Source organism: Embiotoca jacksoni, unplaced genomic scaffold (genome assembly GCF_022577435.1).
Source record: "Embiotoca jacksoni isolate LCO1_2020_lvr unplaced genomic scaffold, fEmbJac1.0.p SCAF_12, whole genome shotgun sequence".
NCBI classification, from domain to species: domain Eukaryota; kingdom Metazoa; phylum Chordata; class Actinopteri; family Embiotocidae; genus Embiotoca; species Embiotoca jacksoni.
In genome coordinates, this window is record NW_027185252.1 from 18956531 (window position 1) to 18976474 (window position 19944).

The following is a 19944-nucleotide window of genomic DNA, read 5'->3' on the forward strand; positions in this document are numbered from 1 at the left end:
GTGTGTGTGTGTGTGTGTGTGTGTGTGACAGACCACCGAAGTAGCCAGTCAGCTGGAGTTTGACAGCTCTGGTGTTTATTTGGCATGGCTCGGCCCTGGTCGGTTGGAGCCCTGGTTACACAGAGGAGACAGACCGTTTGTTTGCCCTGCTCGGCAGCTAAGAGGGGAAACACACCCACGTCCCCGCACACACACACACACACACACACACACACACACACATTGCTATTAACACAATGGAAATGCTTTGTGCAGCATAGCTCTATATTTGCTCTCTAGCGCACAATATTTGCTTCGTAACAATTTATTTGAGAGTCCAAGTTTCTAAAAATATACTGTATGCCTGCTGACGGTGGCCTCAAAGGTTCCCACAGTGGAATAAAAAATATATCGTTTTCAAAGCATGCACGTCTCGCTGAAAATTTTCATCACCTGTCAAAGGTGTCGTAAATCAGATTTTACTGCTCCACTACAAAGTAAACTCACCTGAGTGTTTCTTAATAGTGAATTGCAGAGTGATGTTGGACTCGGATACAGACTTCTTAAAAAGTTAAATTAAAGCAAACAGGAAGTGAATCCATTCACTGGCTTAGAGACGAAAAAGCTGCTTTTCCACATACTGGTACCACCATGATTTACGTGACCAGCACTGCTGAAATTTAGAAAAATGTCTTTATGGCAAATTTGATCACTTTATTATTCTTAGTACTTTTATTATAAAGTACTAAGAAGGACTAAATACAAGAAACATATCGCCTTCAAAGGAAAAAGTTATGATGTGGGAAATATGAAGTTATTGATGATGATATGAAACCTCAGCTGGTCTCCTACAACATGAGAACACTGATGATACTCCGCAGCAGTCTGAGGTGGTGCCCACATTCAAGTCCAGACCCTGACTGAGGAGGAAGACCTCTGAAGATGGTCAAATGTAGTACACATGAGGACAAAGAATATTTCAGCAAAATCTGACAGGGATTAACAAGAAAAATCCATAGATTTGTTTCAATCAGGAAATTTTAGTTGAAGATTATCAGTCTTCTCAATAATTACGATATAACATGGCAGATATGAAATTAATGACTTTGATATACAAAGCCTCACACTGAAATATACAAAGAAATTACTGACTATAATGGAGACCAATAACTAAATCACATATGTTGCTGCTATTTCTCCACTTATGTGCCATTATAAAAACAGCTGCATGAAACTAACAGAAATATCATATTTCTTTCAATCATCATTGTGCCCCTAATGATGATGTCATTAGAAGAGCACCAGTCAGACCTCAAACAGTGGATATAGAGATGGAAATATGATCTTTCTGTTAGTTTCATGCAGCTGTTTTTATGGCAAATATTATGATTATTTTGCAAAATGATGGCAGTCAACTCAAATAATTGCAATTGGGCATTTATGCAATAATTGTGACAGGCCTTAAAATCTATGCAACTTAAAATCATGTAATACATAGCCTTTATGTTTATCTGTTTATCAGCTATTCCCTCTTTCACTGCCATTGGTAGTTCAGTTGTATACAGTCTAAATGATCGGCACAGATATTTGGACTTGTCACAATGAGAGAAGTTCACGCATTTCATACGAATACAATGAATGACGTACCAGCATGCACAAAGCTTAAGCAAATTATTATTTACACCTGTATGTGTTCATCTCTCACATGTCAGAATATGTTCTGTAAAGGTGACACAATGGCGAAATGTGTAAAAAAAACAACCTGTGGGGGCTTGACTATTGCATTCTCCAGAGAAAGGATATTAGAAAGGTATAGAACACAGAAATACTAAAAGAAAAACAATAAGTCCTTTCAGTATGTAAACACAAATTCTTACAAAGGTACTGTAACTGTGTTTCATGTCTGACACATGCCTCTCACAGATAAAGCAAACTTATTCAAATCTTAATTAAGTCCAACTACATGTATTCTCATGACAAATAACAGTAATCACATCTCGCATGTCAACATGTTTACCTCATAGTAAATAACAGCGTTAAACTAGAGCAGTTGAGACATTTGTTATTGTGTCGTAGCAGTGAAGCAATAGGAGGCTTTTTATTGCCTGTTCTATTTACAAAGCAAGACTTGACATTTCCTCCAGTAGTTTGCAGCAGCAGCAGACCCTATCAGAGAGCTGTCTAACCCGGGCCGTCAGGGGACAAGTGGGCTATTTGGGTCACCGTTACGGCTCCGAGCCATACATGTAATTAGACTTGGGAAACTTCTCTCTCCGCACATGGATGTTTTTCTGGGAAACGGCTACATTTGCAAACAGGAAGTTGACATCTAAATAAAGTTCCCTCCCCCCCTCCCCCCGCAGGAAGCTTGCTTGGCCCTTTTTAAACAGTTACACAGACGGGAACCTTCGGCAGGGGAAGCTTTAAATAGGGCGAAGCCGCGGCCTGGCCCGGCCCGGCTCGTCCCAGCTCAGCACCGCAGCGGTCTGGGCCCCAGCAGCCACGGGGCCATCTAACAGTGACTGTCGCTGCCATTTTTACCCCGGTGAGGTCAGGCCTGTCCTGGGAGTCCACTCTGGCCACCAATGTGATAAGTCATTGGGCTTGGTACCGCTGCGGTTTACTCAGGCCATACTTTTGGTGTTTAAGTTCGTCCACTTTAGGTCTGTCAGGGTCAGTCGAGTTTATTGAGCAGTCGTGGACAAAAGCAGGCTTTCTAAGTCTTGCATCTGTGTTGCATATATTCTATTTTACACGGACTATTCATTCATTTACTTTCTTTTTCATCACATCCTCCTGCGGTTTATCTCCTGCAGTCCTCATCTTCATACATCACTGTTCTCATGCAGTGACATCAGGGCCTCGTAGCTGCCGTCGACAGTGACTGGTGTATTTCTGGTTCTTCTGCGGGTCTTTGTCTGTGTTAGTTTAGATGTTGTGTCTAACCCCACATCCCCAAAGGGGCTGTTGGGAAGTTTTTTTTTTTCCCTCTTCACACAGTTTTTTTTTTATTTTTTTTTTTACGTTGGAGCCTTTGCCACCCCTCCCTGTGCCCTCCATGCCACCCCTGACTAAGTCGGGGCCTGGCTGCCTCTGTGGTGGCGGTGATACCACAGCCTTAATGACAGGGCGCTGGGGCCCTGCGTCCGCCTCGCCCTGCCGCCTCACCTGCAACACACTCACCAGTTTACACACTGTGTCTGTGTGTGTCTGTGTGTGTCTGTGTGTGTGTGTGTGTGTGTGTGTGGTTAGAATAATGTTGCTAACACTATTACTAACTGTATGGCTTTACTGACAGTGGCCATTATGTGGATGTCTCAGCATCCTTTTTTTGAACATACTTGTCACGCTACTGACATGCCGCTCTCACGCTTGACATGCCCGGCGCTCACTGGCCGAAAACTAAGTGGTGTCTCTAAAACAAGAGTGTAGTCAGAGTTGCAGCTTCGCCGCGCTGGCCAAGTAGAGGAAAGGCTAACATGGGATTAGGTAATGCAATGAAAAACCCTCGTTTCTACACCCTTTTTCTTTTAGGGGCAATTTTGTACTGGACAATGAATGCTTTTCAGGTTTAAAGACAAATATGGGGAAATGGTTTATCTATCTTACCGCTATGTTGCTTCATTTGATGGGCAATGACTGGAGTTATGCCATCAAAGTCTATGTTGGACTGATTGAGATTATTTGTTTCACCAGTAGTAGTAGTCTTCTTACTAGACAAGGCTTATCGGCTAATGGATTTTGCGTCCTGAAAGTTGATGAGAAGTTCTATTTTGTGATGTAAATATTGTTTACAAAACTATGAGTAATGAGTGGTGATGGTGGTGATGGTAGGAGACGATGCTTTGCTCCTGGAAATTCTCGCACTAACAGGTTTTTAGTGAGGATGCCTCTAACTGCAGGAAGCCACTTGGTGCACCTGTTGGTAAGAAGTCAACTAATATCCTCATTAGTTTTTATGCGTCCGTGACGATGATAGCGTCAGATGGAGGCTTTATGTTTTGGGGTTGTCTGTTCGTATGTAAGTCTGTACTGTTCTCGTAAAAGAGATTTCTCAAAAATGCCTCGATGGGATTTCTTCAAATTTGACACAAACATTCACATGGTCTCAAAGATGATCAGTCCAAGGACAAAGTTGCTCTAACTTGATGTCCTATCTGTCTTTCTCATTCTCTGGAACATCTTGAGGGAATTTATTCAAATTTGGTTGACTTGGTACCAAAGATGACCTGATTAGATTTTGGTGGTCGAAGGTCTATCTGTCCTTCCCACTATCGTGAATGCTTTATTTCAGGAAGGGCTTATTGTAAGGAATGCCTTCAGAGAATTTCTTAAAAGCTTGGCCTCAACGATGAACTGATTAGATGCAGGGGGTCAAAGGTCAAGGTCACTGTCACCTCTCCCTTCCTTTTGAATGTAATATCTCAAGAACACCGTGAGTTAATTCCTCCAAATTTAGCACAAACATTCAAATGGACTCAAGGATGAACTAATTCAGCTTTAGTTGTCAGAAGTCAAAGATCACGGTCACTGTGACCTCACGCCCTTCCCATCTTTCCGTCCCATTCCCGTGAATGCATTATCTCAGGAACGCCCCACGGTGCGGCAACATCTCCATTTGAAGCATTTCAACACGTATAAATTCCTTCAAAGGCTTCACTATATATATTATGAGTCTGGACGGACATGAATGCAAACTGCAAATTGACTGGTTGGCGAAGGAATACAACCACGAGTCGGTAATTTTAGTTTGGAATAGATTTTTAACTATTTTCTTTGTCTTTGGCTGACTGCAATGTATTTTTCCTCTAGTTTCTTTTTTTTGTGATAACCCTCTTATTAGAAGTTAAACAGTAGCATTATAAACAATTAATTGATTAATCAATTTCTCTACAAACTGAAAACTGTAAGTAATACGAATAAGTAATAAGACGAGTAATAATTCAAGTTTCAGCTTGTTAAATGTCAGATTTAGTTTCTGTTGGGTATCCTGGTGGCTTACTGGTTAAAACACATGTAATCACATACCAGTTAGATTTTCTCCATTACCCTTTCTGGCATGTCGCCTCTTTCATTTTTTTCAGTTTTGAACTGGCATCGCCTTCACCTCTGGTAAATTGTGATGGACATTTTGTAGACTAAATGACAAATTTGTTTAATAATTGCTAAATAATAAAAAAAAAATTAAAAAATTGCCAGATTACTCTGCTTTGAAATTACATATCAGTTGCAGCTTTGTTACCAGCACTGATGATATAACTCGGTTGAATGATCCCTTTTACAACGTCCTTCATGCTTTCACTGTGGTAACATCCATGAAAAAAATCCAAACTTCTTGACTGTAGCATCTGTCTGTGTGATCATGTGATTAAAATGTAACTTCTGTTATTTTGGTGTGCAGGATGATCTTGTTCCCCCGCATTTTACGACAGAGAAAACAGATCACCTGCTACCTCATTGTTCAGCCCGTCTAGACTGATGCACCGATTCACTGCCTGCACTGGTCGGCGTGCAACCTGTCACGTCACTAAGGACACATAATTGATTGACTGTCATTTTGACCCTTAGCAACAGGTCACATCCATTTCTGCTGGTGGGTAAAGCAGAAGGCTTAAAAGTCACGTGACACACACACACACACACACACACACACACACACACACACACACACACACACACACACACACACACACACACAGCAGAAAGTATTGCCGCTCCAGTTGCAGCTGGGTTGCTGAGTCCCTCTCTGTCTCTCTGTTACAGGTGGAGGGGGTCGGCCTGTACTTCCGTCAGCAGCTCCTGCAGTCCCGTCATCGTGGCGCCTTTGAACTGGCTTACGTGGGCTTTGTGCGCCTCACCGACATGCTGTGCAGGTGTGTGTGTGTGTGTGTGTGTGTGTGTGTGTGTGTGTGTGTTCACATTCAGGGCAAAGGGGCTGAAAGGTAATACTGCTGAGCGACCATGGGCATTAGTTTCCGTCATGACACTGAGTGTCAGTGTGCCTTGTAATTAGCAAGCAGACAAGTCCTCTCAGTATCACTCCTATAATACACCGTAATTACATCAAGACCAGATAATTGGATTTCTTCATCATCTGGTGCCCTCTGGACGGCCAACTGAGACACGGGGGCGTGACAAAACTGACCGGCTGATGACAGAGGGAGACATTGTTTTTTTTTTTTTTTCTTGAAATTCAATTCAATTTTATTCGTATAGCACCAAATCACAACTCAGGTTATTTCAGGGCACTTAACATGTAAAGTCCTGAAAACACAACTTTACAACATTATATAAAAGGAACCCAACAATTCAACAATTACCACGAGCAGCTGGGAGGAAAAAAAACCTCCCCTTTAACAGGAAGAAAAACCTCCGACAGAGGGAAGGGAAAAACTCCCTTTTAACAGTAAGAAACTTTGGACAGAACCAGGCTCAGAGGTGGGCGGCCATCTACCTCCACCGGTTGGGGTGAGAGAGAGCAGAGAGAGAAAATAACAGCGTAACGATCCAGGACAATGGATTCTAATACATTACTTAATTACAAAAGATTTTTGGGAAATGCACAAATTTTCTTTCTTTCCAAGAATGAGGATGAGATGCTTTGATATTAATATCTTGTCTTTGCTAATTACAATGTCAGGACATCGTTAACCTTGCATTATAACTTGGGAAACTGCTTGCTTGATTCAGTCCCAAATGAAAAAATAAAATAAAAGCTCACTAATTAACATATGTTAGTTTCTATGTTCAGTCTGTACACAATTAGGATAAGGATAAGGATACATATAAGGGTGTTTATTGTCATTGTAAAAAGATACAACGAAATTTAGTTGGCAACTTATCAGTTCAGTAGCAGAACAAGGAAAAAGATGTTCTGCAGATGTTAATTAGAAATTAATATCATATTTGGTAATATACTGGGGGGTTTACATGTTGGAGTTATTTCTTGAAATAAAAAGGTTATCCATCCACAAAACACTATTATATTGATTTATTGCATTGTGAGTTGAAACATTGTCTTTTGTCGTCACAAAATCATCCCTTGTAACTCCTGTAACTGTAAATTCATGTAGTTTCCAAAATGTTGAATATTCCTTTACAGTCAAGGTACTTTATTATTATAGATATGAGCTCTTTAAGCTTTAAGAATCAGCCTAATTATGTTACTTCTTTAAATTATTACTACTTTATAGTGTTGGTTTTTTTTAGATGTTAATTTTACATCTACTTTAGCACAGCATGATATCAATTTCTTCATGATTGCTTTGTCAAAAATCTGATCAAGACAAAATTAACATTGGGGAAAAAAGTGCTGACTATTTATATGAAAAAAAAACCCCACCAAATCTCTAAATTAGAAAATTCCAAGCTACACATTCACTTAAATTGCCCACTGAACATTTGTCACCAGACTGATTGGTCCTCTGTGGCGCTGCGCTGGAGTGTCATGAGTCCACAGTCCTCATCAACTCTGTTATTCATAGAAATAATTTCTCTCTTATCCTTGCGGGGTGGGGGGGTGGGGGGGAACAAAACAAAAATGCTTTAATTCTGAAGAACATGAAAGAATTTCTCACTTTCTCGTGCCTCCCCGTTTCCCTTGGTGGTGGGTTGTGGAAAACGTCTTTAGCCCCCGCGGCAGGTGGCGAACCACAAAACCGTCGCAGCAGTGTTGACTTTGAACCACCCGGCGCTGAGCAGTTAAAACAAAACTCTCTTGTTTTGTTCTTGTCCCAGTCTCTCTCTCTCTCTCTCTGTCTCTCTCTCTCTCTGTCTCTGTGTGTTTTGTGTAACGAGGGCGACATTCTCGCGGTTGTGTGTAGGAGTGCTGGGAGTGTGTGTGTGTGTGTGTGTGTGTGGATGTGGATGTGTGTGTGTGGATGCGAGTATGTGTTTCCAGGAGGGGAAGAGCAGTGTGTGCACGGTATGCAGGCCGTGTGCTGGGTTATGGGGTGTTGATTGCGGGGTGCTTCACCGCAGCCTTTTGATGCTCTGCCTCAGGATCTGGCTTTGCTGTGTTCCACTGTGTTTGCACTCTCTCACTGTGTCTCTTTGTCCCTCTCTTTACTCTTCACAGTTCTCTTTCTTTCCCTTCTTTCTATCTCTCTTTTTTTTGGGGGGGGGGGGGGGTAGTCTCTGTGACTGAATTCCCTGGAGAGACGTGTGCATTTATATCTGCATCTGTTTATGGCCGGCGGTTCCCGATCTCTTGTGTCAGACATGCCCGCAGAGTCCCATCAGATGAACTCAGTCACCCTTCATCAACAACAGCCATCATCCTCCAAATGGGTTCATTTAAACTGCTTTTATAGACTTAATATTATTTAACTATCAATAGATGAAGTGGATATTTTTTTTACTATTTTTGTAAGTCGTTGAATTATGGATGTTTGGATTGATTTTGATTTGGTATGTTTTCTTCTTGCTACCATTCGAGTGGCAGAAGATGGATCTGCATCTTGTATTTTATGATCTGTTCATCACTTTTTACTATATCAACCATTATTTTATTAATCCGTTTCAACCTTATATCAATTATTTTAGCTAAATATTTCCAACAGTTGTCCATGACATTTAGTTGTATCAATCATTTGCCCATTCATTTTATCTACTCTTTCCTTTTTGCTATATTTCAACCATTGTTCATGAGTTTTTACTGTTTTAGCCATTGCATACTTTTAGCTAACTATTCATTACTTCTTTTTTTTTTTTTTTTACTATTTCAATCATTTATTCATTAATTGTAGCCATCATTATTAACTATTTGTACATTATTTTAGCTAACTACTTTAACCATTTGCTCTTCGCTTTTAGCACGTCTGTTTCAACCATTTGCTTTATTCATTATTTTTTTTAGCAATTTTAGCTCTTTATTCATTATTTTCAGCTTTCCATTTTAACATTTATTCATCACTTTCTACTGTTTCAACCATGCATTCCTTATTTTTACTTATCTATTTCAACCTTTTAATCATCATTTTAACAAACGATTTTATCCACTTACTATTTACTGTTAATTATTCCACCCATTTACTCATTACCTTTAGCTAACTATGTTGTCATGTTTTCATGACTGTTTTACCCATTAACTATTTACCTTTTGTCCTATTTCACCTATTTAACGATTCATCCAGCTTCTTCTGCTCACTCATAACTGCAACAGGTGGTGTTCTGGCGAATTCAATATGTGAATATATACATCCAATTATAATTTATGGATTTTGAGCTTCTCCATAATATTTTGATGTACCAGCAGCCAACGTTAGGAGAAGCTCTGGTTGAAAACACTGGATTACAGTATATACCTCGCAGCTTGTGTTTGTCTGTGGAGATGTGTGTGTGTCCTTGGCTTGTCAAGTGTGTGTGATGGAGTACATTGTATTGTGCAGCAGCACTTCACCCTCGCTCTTTCCCCCACAATAGATTGTTTTAATTCGCCCTCTCCGCTCCACTGGCTCTTGTTAAACAGCCGCTTCTTCCAGAACGGGACGAAGCGGTTTGTTGCGGGTGTTTATCTGCCAGCGCTGCTTCAGACAATATTCTTAGAGTTTGTTTTAAAACGTGCAGCGCCAGATGCAGTGGACATTTAGCACTGACACCATCATTTCAATCACTGGGTATTTAAATCTGACAAGTTCATTGCGCCATTATTTATCAAACAACTGCCATTTTATGATAACATTTTTGTGGAAACCTTGCTGCAAAGTAGATTTAAACAAATATTCAATCATTTGCAGCCACTATGTGATGGAAGTTTAATGTGTGAATGAACTGTTGGGGGAGAAAAAGATTGGATTTGAGACTTCAGTTGCACAACAGTGACCGGTACGACTTAACATCTTGAAAGCATGCAGATACACTGGTGGGCACATTACTGTACACAGTAGACCATGAAGCACAAAATAATATTATTTTAACCGACCACTAGAGCTAAAATAGCTAAGATATAACGTGATAAGAACCACAGTGGTTTTATATAAGTTCATTTGAATAATATGCATATTCAACATGGAATTTAGGATTTAAACTCATTGTGGATGACATAGTTAAGTACAAATGTGTTTAAAGAAAAGTTCATGTACATTGAATGTTGATAATTGATGCTCCCTTTAATACTGTGAGTTAATGAGGTCACGGCAGCAGCAGGAGTGTCAGACAGAGAGCTGCATGAGGAACGGGAGCACATAATTTCTCTACCGTGTGACACGATGTAAATTTCAAAATTCTTTCGGTAAATATTTTTCTTTGAAAATGGATTTAATCTCCTGAAGTCGCTATGCCTGCAGCTCATTACTGGCTTACTTTTGATTAATAAGACGCAATGCCACATCAAACTGTTTGCATGAAAGGTAATAGATAGATAAATAAATATGTAACGCAATGAGGCAACACGTCTGGTGTCACTGATTCGTATTTATGATCATTGTGTGTGTGTGTGTGTGTGTGTGTGTCTGTCTGTCTGTCTGTCTGTCTGTCTGTCTGTCTGTCTGTCTGTCTGTCTGTCTGTGTGTGTGTGTGTGTGTGTGTGTGTGTGTGTGTGTGTGTGTGTGTGTGTGTGTGTGTAAGGAGTGGAAGTCCGGACCTGCAGCAGCTTCCTGCCTGCTGGCTGTCTGAGGTTCTGGAAGAGGTCAAATCCAGTGACCCGTCATCCAAGCTGTGCGCCACACGACGCAGTGCCGGGATACCTTTCTACATCCAGGTGTGTAAGCCGGCTTTGTTAGATTTAAACATAACCACGGGCTGAAAAATATCCAAAAAGGGGTGCTTGTCGTGATGCTAGCTGTTCATTTCAAGTATCGTTTGAGAGCTTATTGTTTAAATACAAAACACTTCAGAAGCCAGAACATGCAGACTCTAGTCAGTAAACAACACGTTAGTTTCTTCAGAGTGTGAGAGTGTGTGGTAGAATGCCAGTCACATTAGGTCATCCGTACTCTGTGGTTATAACCCTCTCAAAACACAGTGACCTGTTGTTTCCGCGGAAAACACTGTGTTCTGCCTCAGCTCTACGTGGAGATTTAGTTACACAGCAGTAACAGGGATTTTATAGGTTCATGACACTTTTATAAACTTTTTTTACAACTATATTTGCTACATTTTGTAAATTCCATTACAAATTACAGCGGAGAAACTGAGGATGGGGGAAAAAAAATTGGTAAAATACAAGCTTACAGCTATGACATGGGGTCATCATACAGTTTGTATGTGTTCAAATTCAAGGGTAAAGTATGAAATGTGATGTATAGACAGGGTGAGGGACATGGCCAGTGAGACAAACACAGTTTGTGAGGAAATTTGGGCTGGTTCCCTATAACTTTAAAGTGAGGATAAAGACTTGATTTTTAGGGTTAAGGCTAGAATTTGGTAAAGGTCAGGGTTAAGGTAAGGGACTAGGGAATGCATTATGTCAATGATTGTCCTCACAAATATAGAGAGACACGTGCGTGCTGGTTTCTGTTTACTCCTAAACGTAGTGCAATCAGCAGCTCTTGGCAGGACAATGAAGCAGACAGGGTTTCTTAATCCATCTGTCCTTTTTTGTCTCACTGACACGCACGCACGCACACACGCACACACACACCAACACACACACACACACACACACACACACACAAACACACACTGTCCTCTGGCTGACCCTCTTTATAGTCCGCTAGTCCTACACATCTATAACATTGTGTGTGACTGCCTCAGCATATCATTCAGCTCCTCCACATCCTCTGATACTGATAGTAAAACAGGACATGACAGTTCATGTTTTATCAGAGCAGTGATTTAACTCTTATTTATCCAGGAGTTTTTTTTTTTTTTTATTTAAATTCAATTCCAGGTTTCAAAAGGTTTCATGTCCAGATTCTGGTTATTCAGAGGACTTTATGATAATAATATGTAAGCATTCTTGCTGTTTAAAGTAAAAGTGACAGAAAAAAGGAAGAATAGTAAGGCAGATAAACCTTGATTTAAAAACAAGGATGGCTGCCTGAAGTAGAGGATGAAGGGAGACGGAGAGACAGAGACGATAATGGGGGTGAAGGAGGCAGAGAAAGTCTGGGATGAAGCAGAAGTCGACACCTTGGCAGAGCGTCGGGCCACATTCCTTCGCACGCCGAGACAGAGTCAGATCTGGGAAGGCTGCGCTCACCTCACGCTGGTCGGGACTGATTCACAGGAACCAAGCTAGTCCTCCTTTTCCTCTCACCTTCCTCCACTCCAAACCCTCCAGGAGTTCAGAAGAGCCAGACTTTTCTTCCTCCTCCTCCTCCTCTCCTCCCTACCTCTATCCACCATCTCTCCATCCCTTCCTCCAAGGCCTGATTCTTAACCATAACCGACACAGCTGGCTCCCATCAGCTCCACAGTACGATAACTTCTCTCTCACACAGCAGCCAAGTGCTGTCGCCTCCTCATTCCCACATTCCCATCTTCCACTCCTGGCTCACAAATGATGTCGTTCAGTCAGCCTGTCAGTGTGAGCCAACTTATGGCTTTTTATGTGATTAAATACAACTGTGGCTCAGTTTAAAGGTCTACAATGAACAACAGAACAACAAGCAGTTAGTAACTTATTTTCTATTACTAAAGTGGCTGATATGAATTATAATATAAACTTCTGAATTGACACTAGTTTATGTGGCTTCTTATGACATGCAAGAAAAAAGTCCATCAGTTTCTTGTAATTGATTATTGTCACAAATTGTGCTCCGTACATTGTATTGTAACGGTTGTTAACGTGAGGGGCCAAAAGTTTGGATGCAGACTCACTCAAAGGCCTTTCTTTATTTTTTATAACTACATTACAGAAATCATAACTATGAAATGACACACTAAAATAATAATACAAATAATAATAATAAAAATAATAAACTTTATTTGTATAACACCTTTGACACGAACTGCCGCTCAAAGTGCTTTACAGTAAGACAATTACATGCAGTGATTCACATAAAAACAGATATAAAGTCTTCACATATGCTGATCACTTGCTGACTGCTTTTCCTTCATTCTGTGGTCCATCCTAAACCATCTCGTTAGGTTTAGGTGGGGTCAAGGTGGAGGTCAGATCATGTGACGCAACCTCTCAGGTCAAACAGCCCTGACAGAGCCCGGAGCTGTGTTTTGTCTAATCGTCCATCTAAGATGAAACCAGATGGGACGAGGTGTCGCTGCAGAGGCTTGTGGTTGCCAGGCTGATTAAAGTGTCGTCTTGAGTTCTGAATAAATGACCACCAGACACAAACACGCACAAACACAGTGTCAATTCAATTCAATTCAATTCAATTCAACTTTATTTATATAGCACCAAATCACAACATAGGTTATTTCATGGCACGTAACACATTAAAGTCCTGACAGCAAGACTTTACAATATTATACAGAGAAACCCAACAATTCAACAATTCCCACATAAGCTAGGAGGGAAAAAACTCCTCTTTAAGGGAGAAATACCTCCAACAGAGGGAAGGAAGAAACCTCCGACAGAACCAGGCCCAGGGGTGGGCGGCCATCTGCCTCGACCGGTTGGGGAGAGCAGAGAGAGAAAAAGACAGCATAGAGATAGAAGAGAAGAACAGCGTTACTGCTCCTCCTCCATGCTTCATGGCGGGAACCTCACATGCAGATTCCATCTATCCACCTCTGCAGCGACTGGGAGGAAAAATCATATTTGGACTCATCAGACCAAAGTTCAGATTGCTGCCGATCTAATGTCCATTTTTGCTTCGTATTGATCTCCCTCAGTCGTGGTTACTTTGCAGCAGTTTCCCCCATTGTATCCTCAGAACAATTGATGTAGAGATGTGTCTGCTAGTCGGAACTCTCGAAAGCACTGATGTGGTGCTGTTAACTGCTGATCTCTCTAAATAACTCCTCACGAGCGTCTGTTTCATCACAACATTGCAAATAATTTTCAGATTGACCAACCTTCATGTGTGAAAGTAATGATGGACTGTTGCTTATTTGAGCTTCAGGCCATAACAGATTACTACAGATCTTGAAGAGGGCTGCACATCACAGCTGATGATCTTGAATGTATTACAAAGGAAAGAAATTCTGCCAGTTTGCCTTTTGACAAGATTCACCTGCTAACTGAAAACTATTCCAAGTGTGCAAAGCTGTCATCAACACAAACAATGGCTGATTTAAAGAACCTAAAACTTAAATTCTCCAGAAAACTAAAGTACTATTGGTGCATTTTTTGATAATGGTGCTACAAACTCAAAGCGTCTTATCCTGTTAGTGAATAGGGAAATGGTCTGCATCTTTCATAGCACTTTTTCCACCTCTTCAGTCTCAAAGCACTTCACACTGTTTCCCTTTCACAGACATTCACACTGATGTTGGCCTGCCGTCAGCAGCAACTTGGGGTTCAGCGTATTCCTCAAAGAAACTTTGATAGGAAGAACCAGGGATCAAACCGCCAACCTTTTAATTGGTGATCTACCTGCTCTACCATCTGAACCAGAGCTGCTGAAAAACCACAAAAACAAGAAAACACACCCCGAGTGTATTGCGACATGTGAAATTGAGGTTTGATATGTTTTTGTTTTTTTCCACCTCCACAGGCTCTGCTCTCCTCGGAGCCCAAGTCGTCCAGCTGCAGTCTGCTGAAGATGACCATGAGAGAGCTGATTTCTCTGGCCATGCCCTCTCCTGACAGGACCACCGACAGCTCCACCGTGCCTCAGGTTTGACCTCCTTGTAGTTTCATGTGTGAGTCATACATCAGGTCAAGGTTTTGTACTGGGAGTAACATTTCCTGAACACATGACATCATTATACTCTCCTAAAGTTCATCTCGTGTTATCCAGCCAAGAAAGAAGGCAATTTATACGATCACCTAAATGTGTCTGATGCTGTTCTTGAGTAATTTTATCTTTAATATGATTCGAAGGTTAAAAGTTCTGTGTTGTCCTCCCCAAAGGTCCACGCTCTGAACATCCTCCGAGCTCTGTACAGGGACACTCGTCTGGGGGAAAACATTATTCCCTTCGTCTCAGATGGAATGCAGGCTGCTGTGCTGGGCTTCACCTCACCTGTCTGGGCAGTGAGTCTGAACTTCATGTTTTCTATCTTAGTTTCAACAGAATCTGAACATAAAGACCTCTAAAGGCAAGAGTTATTAAGTTTAAGAAAACTGTCTTTCATTTTCTGAACCTCTCTGTTTTGTTTCCCAGGTGAGGAACTCATCGACTCTTCTCTTCAGCACTCTGATCACAAGGATTTTTGGAGTGAAGAAAGGGAAGGACGAGCACTCGAAAAAGAACAGGTCTGCTGCTTCTCCCTCTCTTAAACTCCTCTACACAGTTCAAGTCCTGTGCATCAGTGCAAATAAGTTCCTGAGAGTCACAATTACTAGTATAGAAAAACTCTCAAGTTCGTCTCTCTTTTAATACTGCATATTAATAATCCTAAAACACAAGAATATCAGGCAGTGGATTGAGAAACTTCAACAGATTTATAGTAAGAAATCTACGTAACTGACTCAGATTGTGCAGCATAGAATGGAATAAATATGTGTTTTGTAGTACATCAACAGTAAGCTAATATACACAAAAGCAGGCAATTTAGAAGAAACATTTAAGGTACCTTTAAAAAAAAAAAAAAAAAAAAAAAAAAAAAAAAAAAAAAAAAAAAAAAATTATTCCACTGGGGGGCGCTGTTGTAACACCACCCTGCTGAAATGCAGTTCTTCACTTTGAACTCCTGACTACTGATTGCTGTCCGTGGAGATGCTGGTTTCCACTGCTCCTCTATCAATAATGAGGAAGTGAGACTGGAGGCACAGAAAAAAAAGGGAAGTTTTACTTTTAAAAAGTGTAAAAGAAACACCCAATATCAGTTTGTTATTATTAATATTCTATTAAAAGAAGTTCGGCCTTCCCATGGGGGGTGGACTAGATATTTGAGATGGATACAAACAATACAGCTATATTTGTTGCAAATATGTGCCATCAAGAGTGCAAATACAAAGTGCAAGATGCTGCATGTCTTGTCTTAGGAGATCTGCTCATGATTATATATCTGAAAAATACGGTCTGCAGGATATACATTTACTTAATGTTGTTGTTAGGACACAGATTGTCAGGCAGCAAAAGTTTGTAATGGCTGTTATATTCATGAAACTTTAAAGGCTCAGCCTTTAGGAAGAAGTTCATAAATAATCATGTTTTGTTGATTCAGTCATTTTAGAGCATAATGTTGATATAGACTGGTGTTTGGAGCAACAGTCACAACAACAACAACAACAACAACAACAGCACAGGTGATGATGTTGGAGGAGTTGTTAGTTAGTGGGAGATAAGATGTTTATATGATGATCTACAACCATCACAGGCCTGTAATGCGTCCGGTCTGTGCAGATGATGAATCTGTTTGGAGGTTTTAAGCATCTCTTTATTTGAGTTGGAAGGCGATCGGCTCTGCTGTCAAACACTGTTTGAAAGATTGTGGGTTGTTTTTGTGGTTCTTGAATTGAAACTGGCTCCAAATGCTTTTGTCAAACAACCATCTAAAGTGTTTGGAAACCTTGATAATGAAAACGATAGCAGGCGTGTTTCAAGTGTTTTTTCCACTTGTGTTTCATAATATGTTGTATCCAACTTCAGTACAGAACAGTTGGACTGAAGCAGTGTGGATGGTGCAACACTTTACTCGTTAATGTAGTCACAGGAACATATTAGAAACTTCTGTCAAAATTTGTCTTATTTGCTCCTGTCACAGTGAAATGTCTTTTCTTCTATAGTGCTTCATTTGCAAAAAATAAAATTTAGGTTTGTGAAGTGTTTCTCCACCTGCTGTGACACAATGCAATTCATCGATAGCTTAAAAGATGGCTGGTAAGAATATTGAAAGAGCTATCACACAAACTTTACACAACAATCAGGGACTGATGTGTCTTGAGGAAGCTGGAGGTCTTAATCTTTTTGTTGGCATGAAGCCTCACAGAACACAAGTCTGTTTTGTGCTGTTCATTGCCTTCATGCTAAGTTGGTATGTAATTAAATTACGTTTTTAGCCATGCGAGCAGCCTACCAGCAACTTTGATCAAATGTTCTATTCCATCGTGTTAAAATGACTGATCAAACACCTGAGGCAGGCACAGTTCCACTCTGGGTTTATTAGTGCTGGTTAACCACAGACTGTATGTAAAAATAGATATGCTCTTAGATTCTGAAAAGTGAAACAAATGGGCTAGTTCCCTAACGTGCAATACCACTGTAGGTAGCTAGGGGGCTGAATCCACAAAACTCTTATTCAATAGGCATTAAGTTCTTTCATGAAATACAAAGTCAATCATTTTTTTCCAAAAGTCTTTCAATTGGCATTTGCTAAATTCAGTGCTTCTGATCAGTACTCTGGTGGTTCTCCTGAAAATAATGCCATAGTTAATTAGATGTTAGGCCTCAAAGAAAGGTGTATTTGTGGGTGTGTCTGGTTTGATTGACATGCCTGTGTGGCAGTAAGGTTTCTACTATAGGTGGGCGGGGCATGGTGTCCTCAGGTTTCCTGTCAGATTCACATATCTCGGTCCTCCCCCAGCTCAGCCTGTTTCTAAGATTGTGTAACCACTGTTCCTATAGTGACAAATTTACATGCATTAGTCAATGAGCTTTGTTAGGAAATGAAGGATGTCTGAATACTGAAATGCAAGAGGACTTTTAGTGCACCAGTTGTACCATATTACTGAGCGCAAATTCTGATTTATCAGAACTTTGAGAGAAAAACCACTAGGACCACTATTGACAGGAGATTCCAAAACGTATTGTGTTGCTAATCCTGATAAGATTCCAGGGCGAAGACAATATTTGCTTTGTTTTGCTAAGGTTGGCTGATTCCGTCCCAACTCCAGCTCTGTACTTCATGATAACTGGACATGGTAAACGTTATGCCTGCTAAAACTACGTAGCCACAGTGAGTACATTAGCATGCTGACATTACTATTTAACCAGTTTCCCTTAGTGAAGCTTCATGGAGTCGTTAGCTCTGCTGTCATTTGGAGATGTATAGATTATGCAGTGTGGCCTCGTACAATTACATGACATAAAACGTTGATATGAATGGTAGCTTTTACCTTCCACTGTTGAAACTGAGTCATCCATCGAATCCAGAGCACATTGAAACCTGTTGATGTGCATGTGCTGTCTGGCTGTCACACAGGACTGCGTGACAGATGTATTGAAGTCTATATAGAGCTCTGCAGTGATTTGTTGCCCCCGTGGATAATCCAGGGTAAAGTTTCCCAGGGCTTTGGGTCCTGCTTCTTCGTACTGCACGCCTCACTGAGGCCCTCTGAACACTCTGAACCGAGCCAAGGCTGCTCTTGTTTATCTTGTCTGTTTTCAGTTGTGTTTTCAGTCTGCTGTCTGACTCTTTGTGCAGCTCCCAGTTATCTCCCCCTCCTCAATGTCTGCTGCTTTACTCTCTTGTTACTCCCGTGTGGAGTTATTTTTGTGTGCATGTGGGAGAGTGTGTGTGATTAATGAGAAAAATAGTTAATGGTGGATAATGGAGTTTATGATGAATACAAAAATGAGCATTTGAACTTGTACATGTTTGTCTTTGAGTCTCGTTAGTTTAGGAAACATTATTGTATGTTGGTGTTCTTGTAGCATATCAGTCATCGTACCAGCGAGTCATGCTGACCTGAAATTGTTGCACAACTGTGCGTGTAGGAGCCAGAAAGCTGCATCTCATTTCTAAGTGTGTCTCTTCCGCAGTCTGTTGTATGTCTGGTCTCTGTTATTACCACGATTTTATGGTTGTGATCTCTGGCAGCAGAAAATCTATTGTGACAGCTTGTCCTCTGATATTTTGGCTGTGTGCGTAAAGGGGCTCTTGGTCGACCGAAGCGGGAGCATAAACACATTTCCCTCTCACACAAACCAGTTTATTTACAGCATTGTGTGCATTAGCGTGTTTGGAAACACTAGGCTTCTCGCTGTCTGTGGGAATTCCAGCTGTGTGTTTTTCCAAAGTTGCTCGTATTCAGACGTGTTGTTTGCTTGCAGATCAGCGTTCCACTAAGCCGAAGCCCCGGGACCTCTCTCCGCTCCATTGTTGTTGATCCGATATCGTTGTTGAGATAAATGCAACTGTAAACAAAACTGACAGAGGGAAGATTGCACTCTGCATTCCAACCAAAAACCCGTCCAGCTTCATCTCAAGCGTGCATCGACTCCTAACGCCGCATCTCTTCTTGAACACGTAATAACGTCCAAATTGTTGTTACATTTGATCATCGTGGCAAAATGTTTGTTAGCAGAGCATCATGGGAACCTCAGCAAGGTTTCTTTTCTAACCTGTTATCAGCAGTGGGGAAAGTATCAAGTCTTTTGCAAAACTAAACACGCCTATGTCACACTGTAAAACTTCTTAATTGAAGGAAAAGTACTTTATAAATACACCTTAAAGCATTGATCAAATAAGAAACAATATCTAAACTGATGCAGAGATATATTGCAGGTTTTTTTTTTCCACTATCAAAAGCTGGTGCTTCCCACAATGCAACTTGACCAGCCACAGTTCATTTGGAGATTTGGCTGTTATGCTAACAGTGGCTAATGTAGCCTCAAGCATTCAGCCTGGAGAGATTTTTCTCATCGACAAACTTGTAGCCTTCAGCTGCAAGAGACACTGAGGTAATTTATTATACGTCACACAACTCCCTCTAGAGCCACAGAAGACATCATACTATTTTGAATAATGTGCTATACTCAGAAAACACCTTTAAATACACGCTGATTAGTAAAATCATCAGACCTACCTGTAAGTATAAAAGTAGAAACAAATTCAGAAAAGCGGTACCTACAACTGATATATTACATGATTAGAGTGGTGATGCTGATGTATCACTGCATAAGAAGTTTTGCACTTTTGTAGCTGGTTGATGTGGATTTAGTTTTAACTATTTTTTTTTACTCTGTAAGGTAATTTAGTTCAGTCGATCCCAACATGAGGTTCCTCAGG

At 40.7% G+C, this 19944-nt stretch overlaps 1 protein-coding gene across 1 annotated transcript in view; it reads left to right on the top strand.

Moving 5' to 3' along the window:
• Positions 1-19944, top strand: part of thada (THADA armadillo repeat containing) — a 111531-nt gene that overhangs the window by 15695 nt on the left and 75892 nt on the right. The window contains exons 22-26 of the mRNA XM_069145276.1: positions 5743-5852; positions 10546-10678; positions 14541-14663; positions 14900-15022; positions 15153-15244. Coding sequence (XP_069001377.1) covers positions 5743-5852; positions 10546-10678; positions 14541-14663; positions 14900-15022; positions 15153-15244 — 581 coding nt within the window. The remainder of the gene's footprint in view (positions 1-5742; positions 5853-10545; positions 10679-14540; positions 14664-14899; positions 15023-15152; positions 15245-19944) is intronic.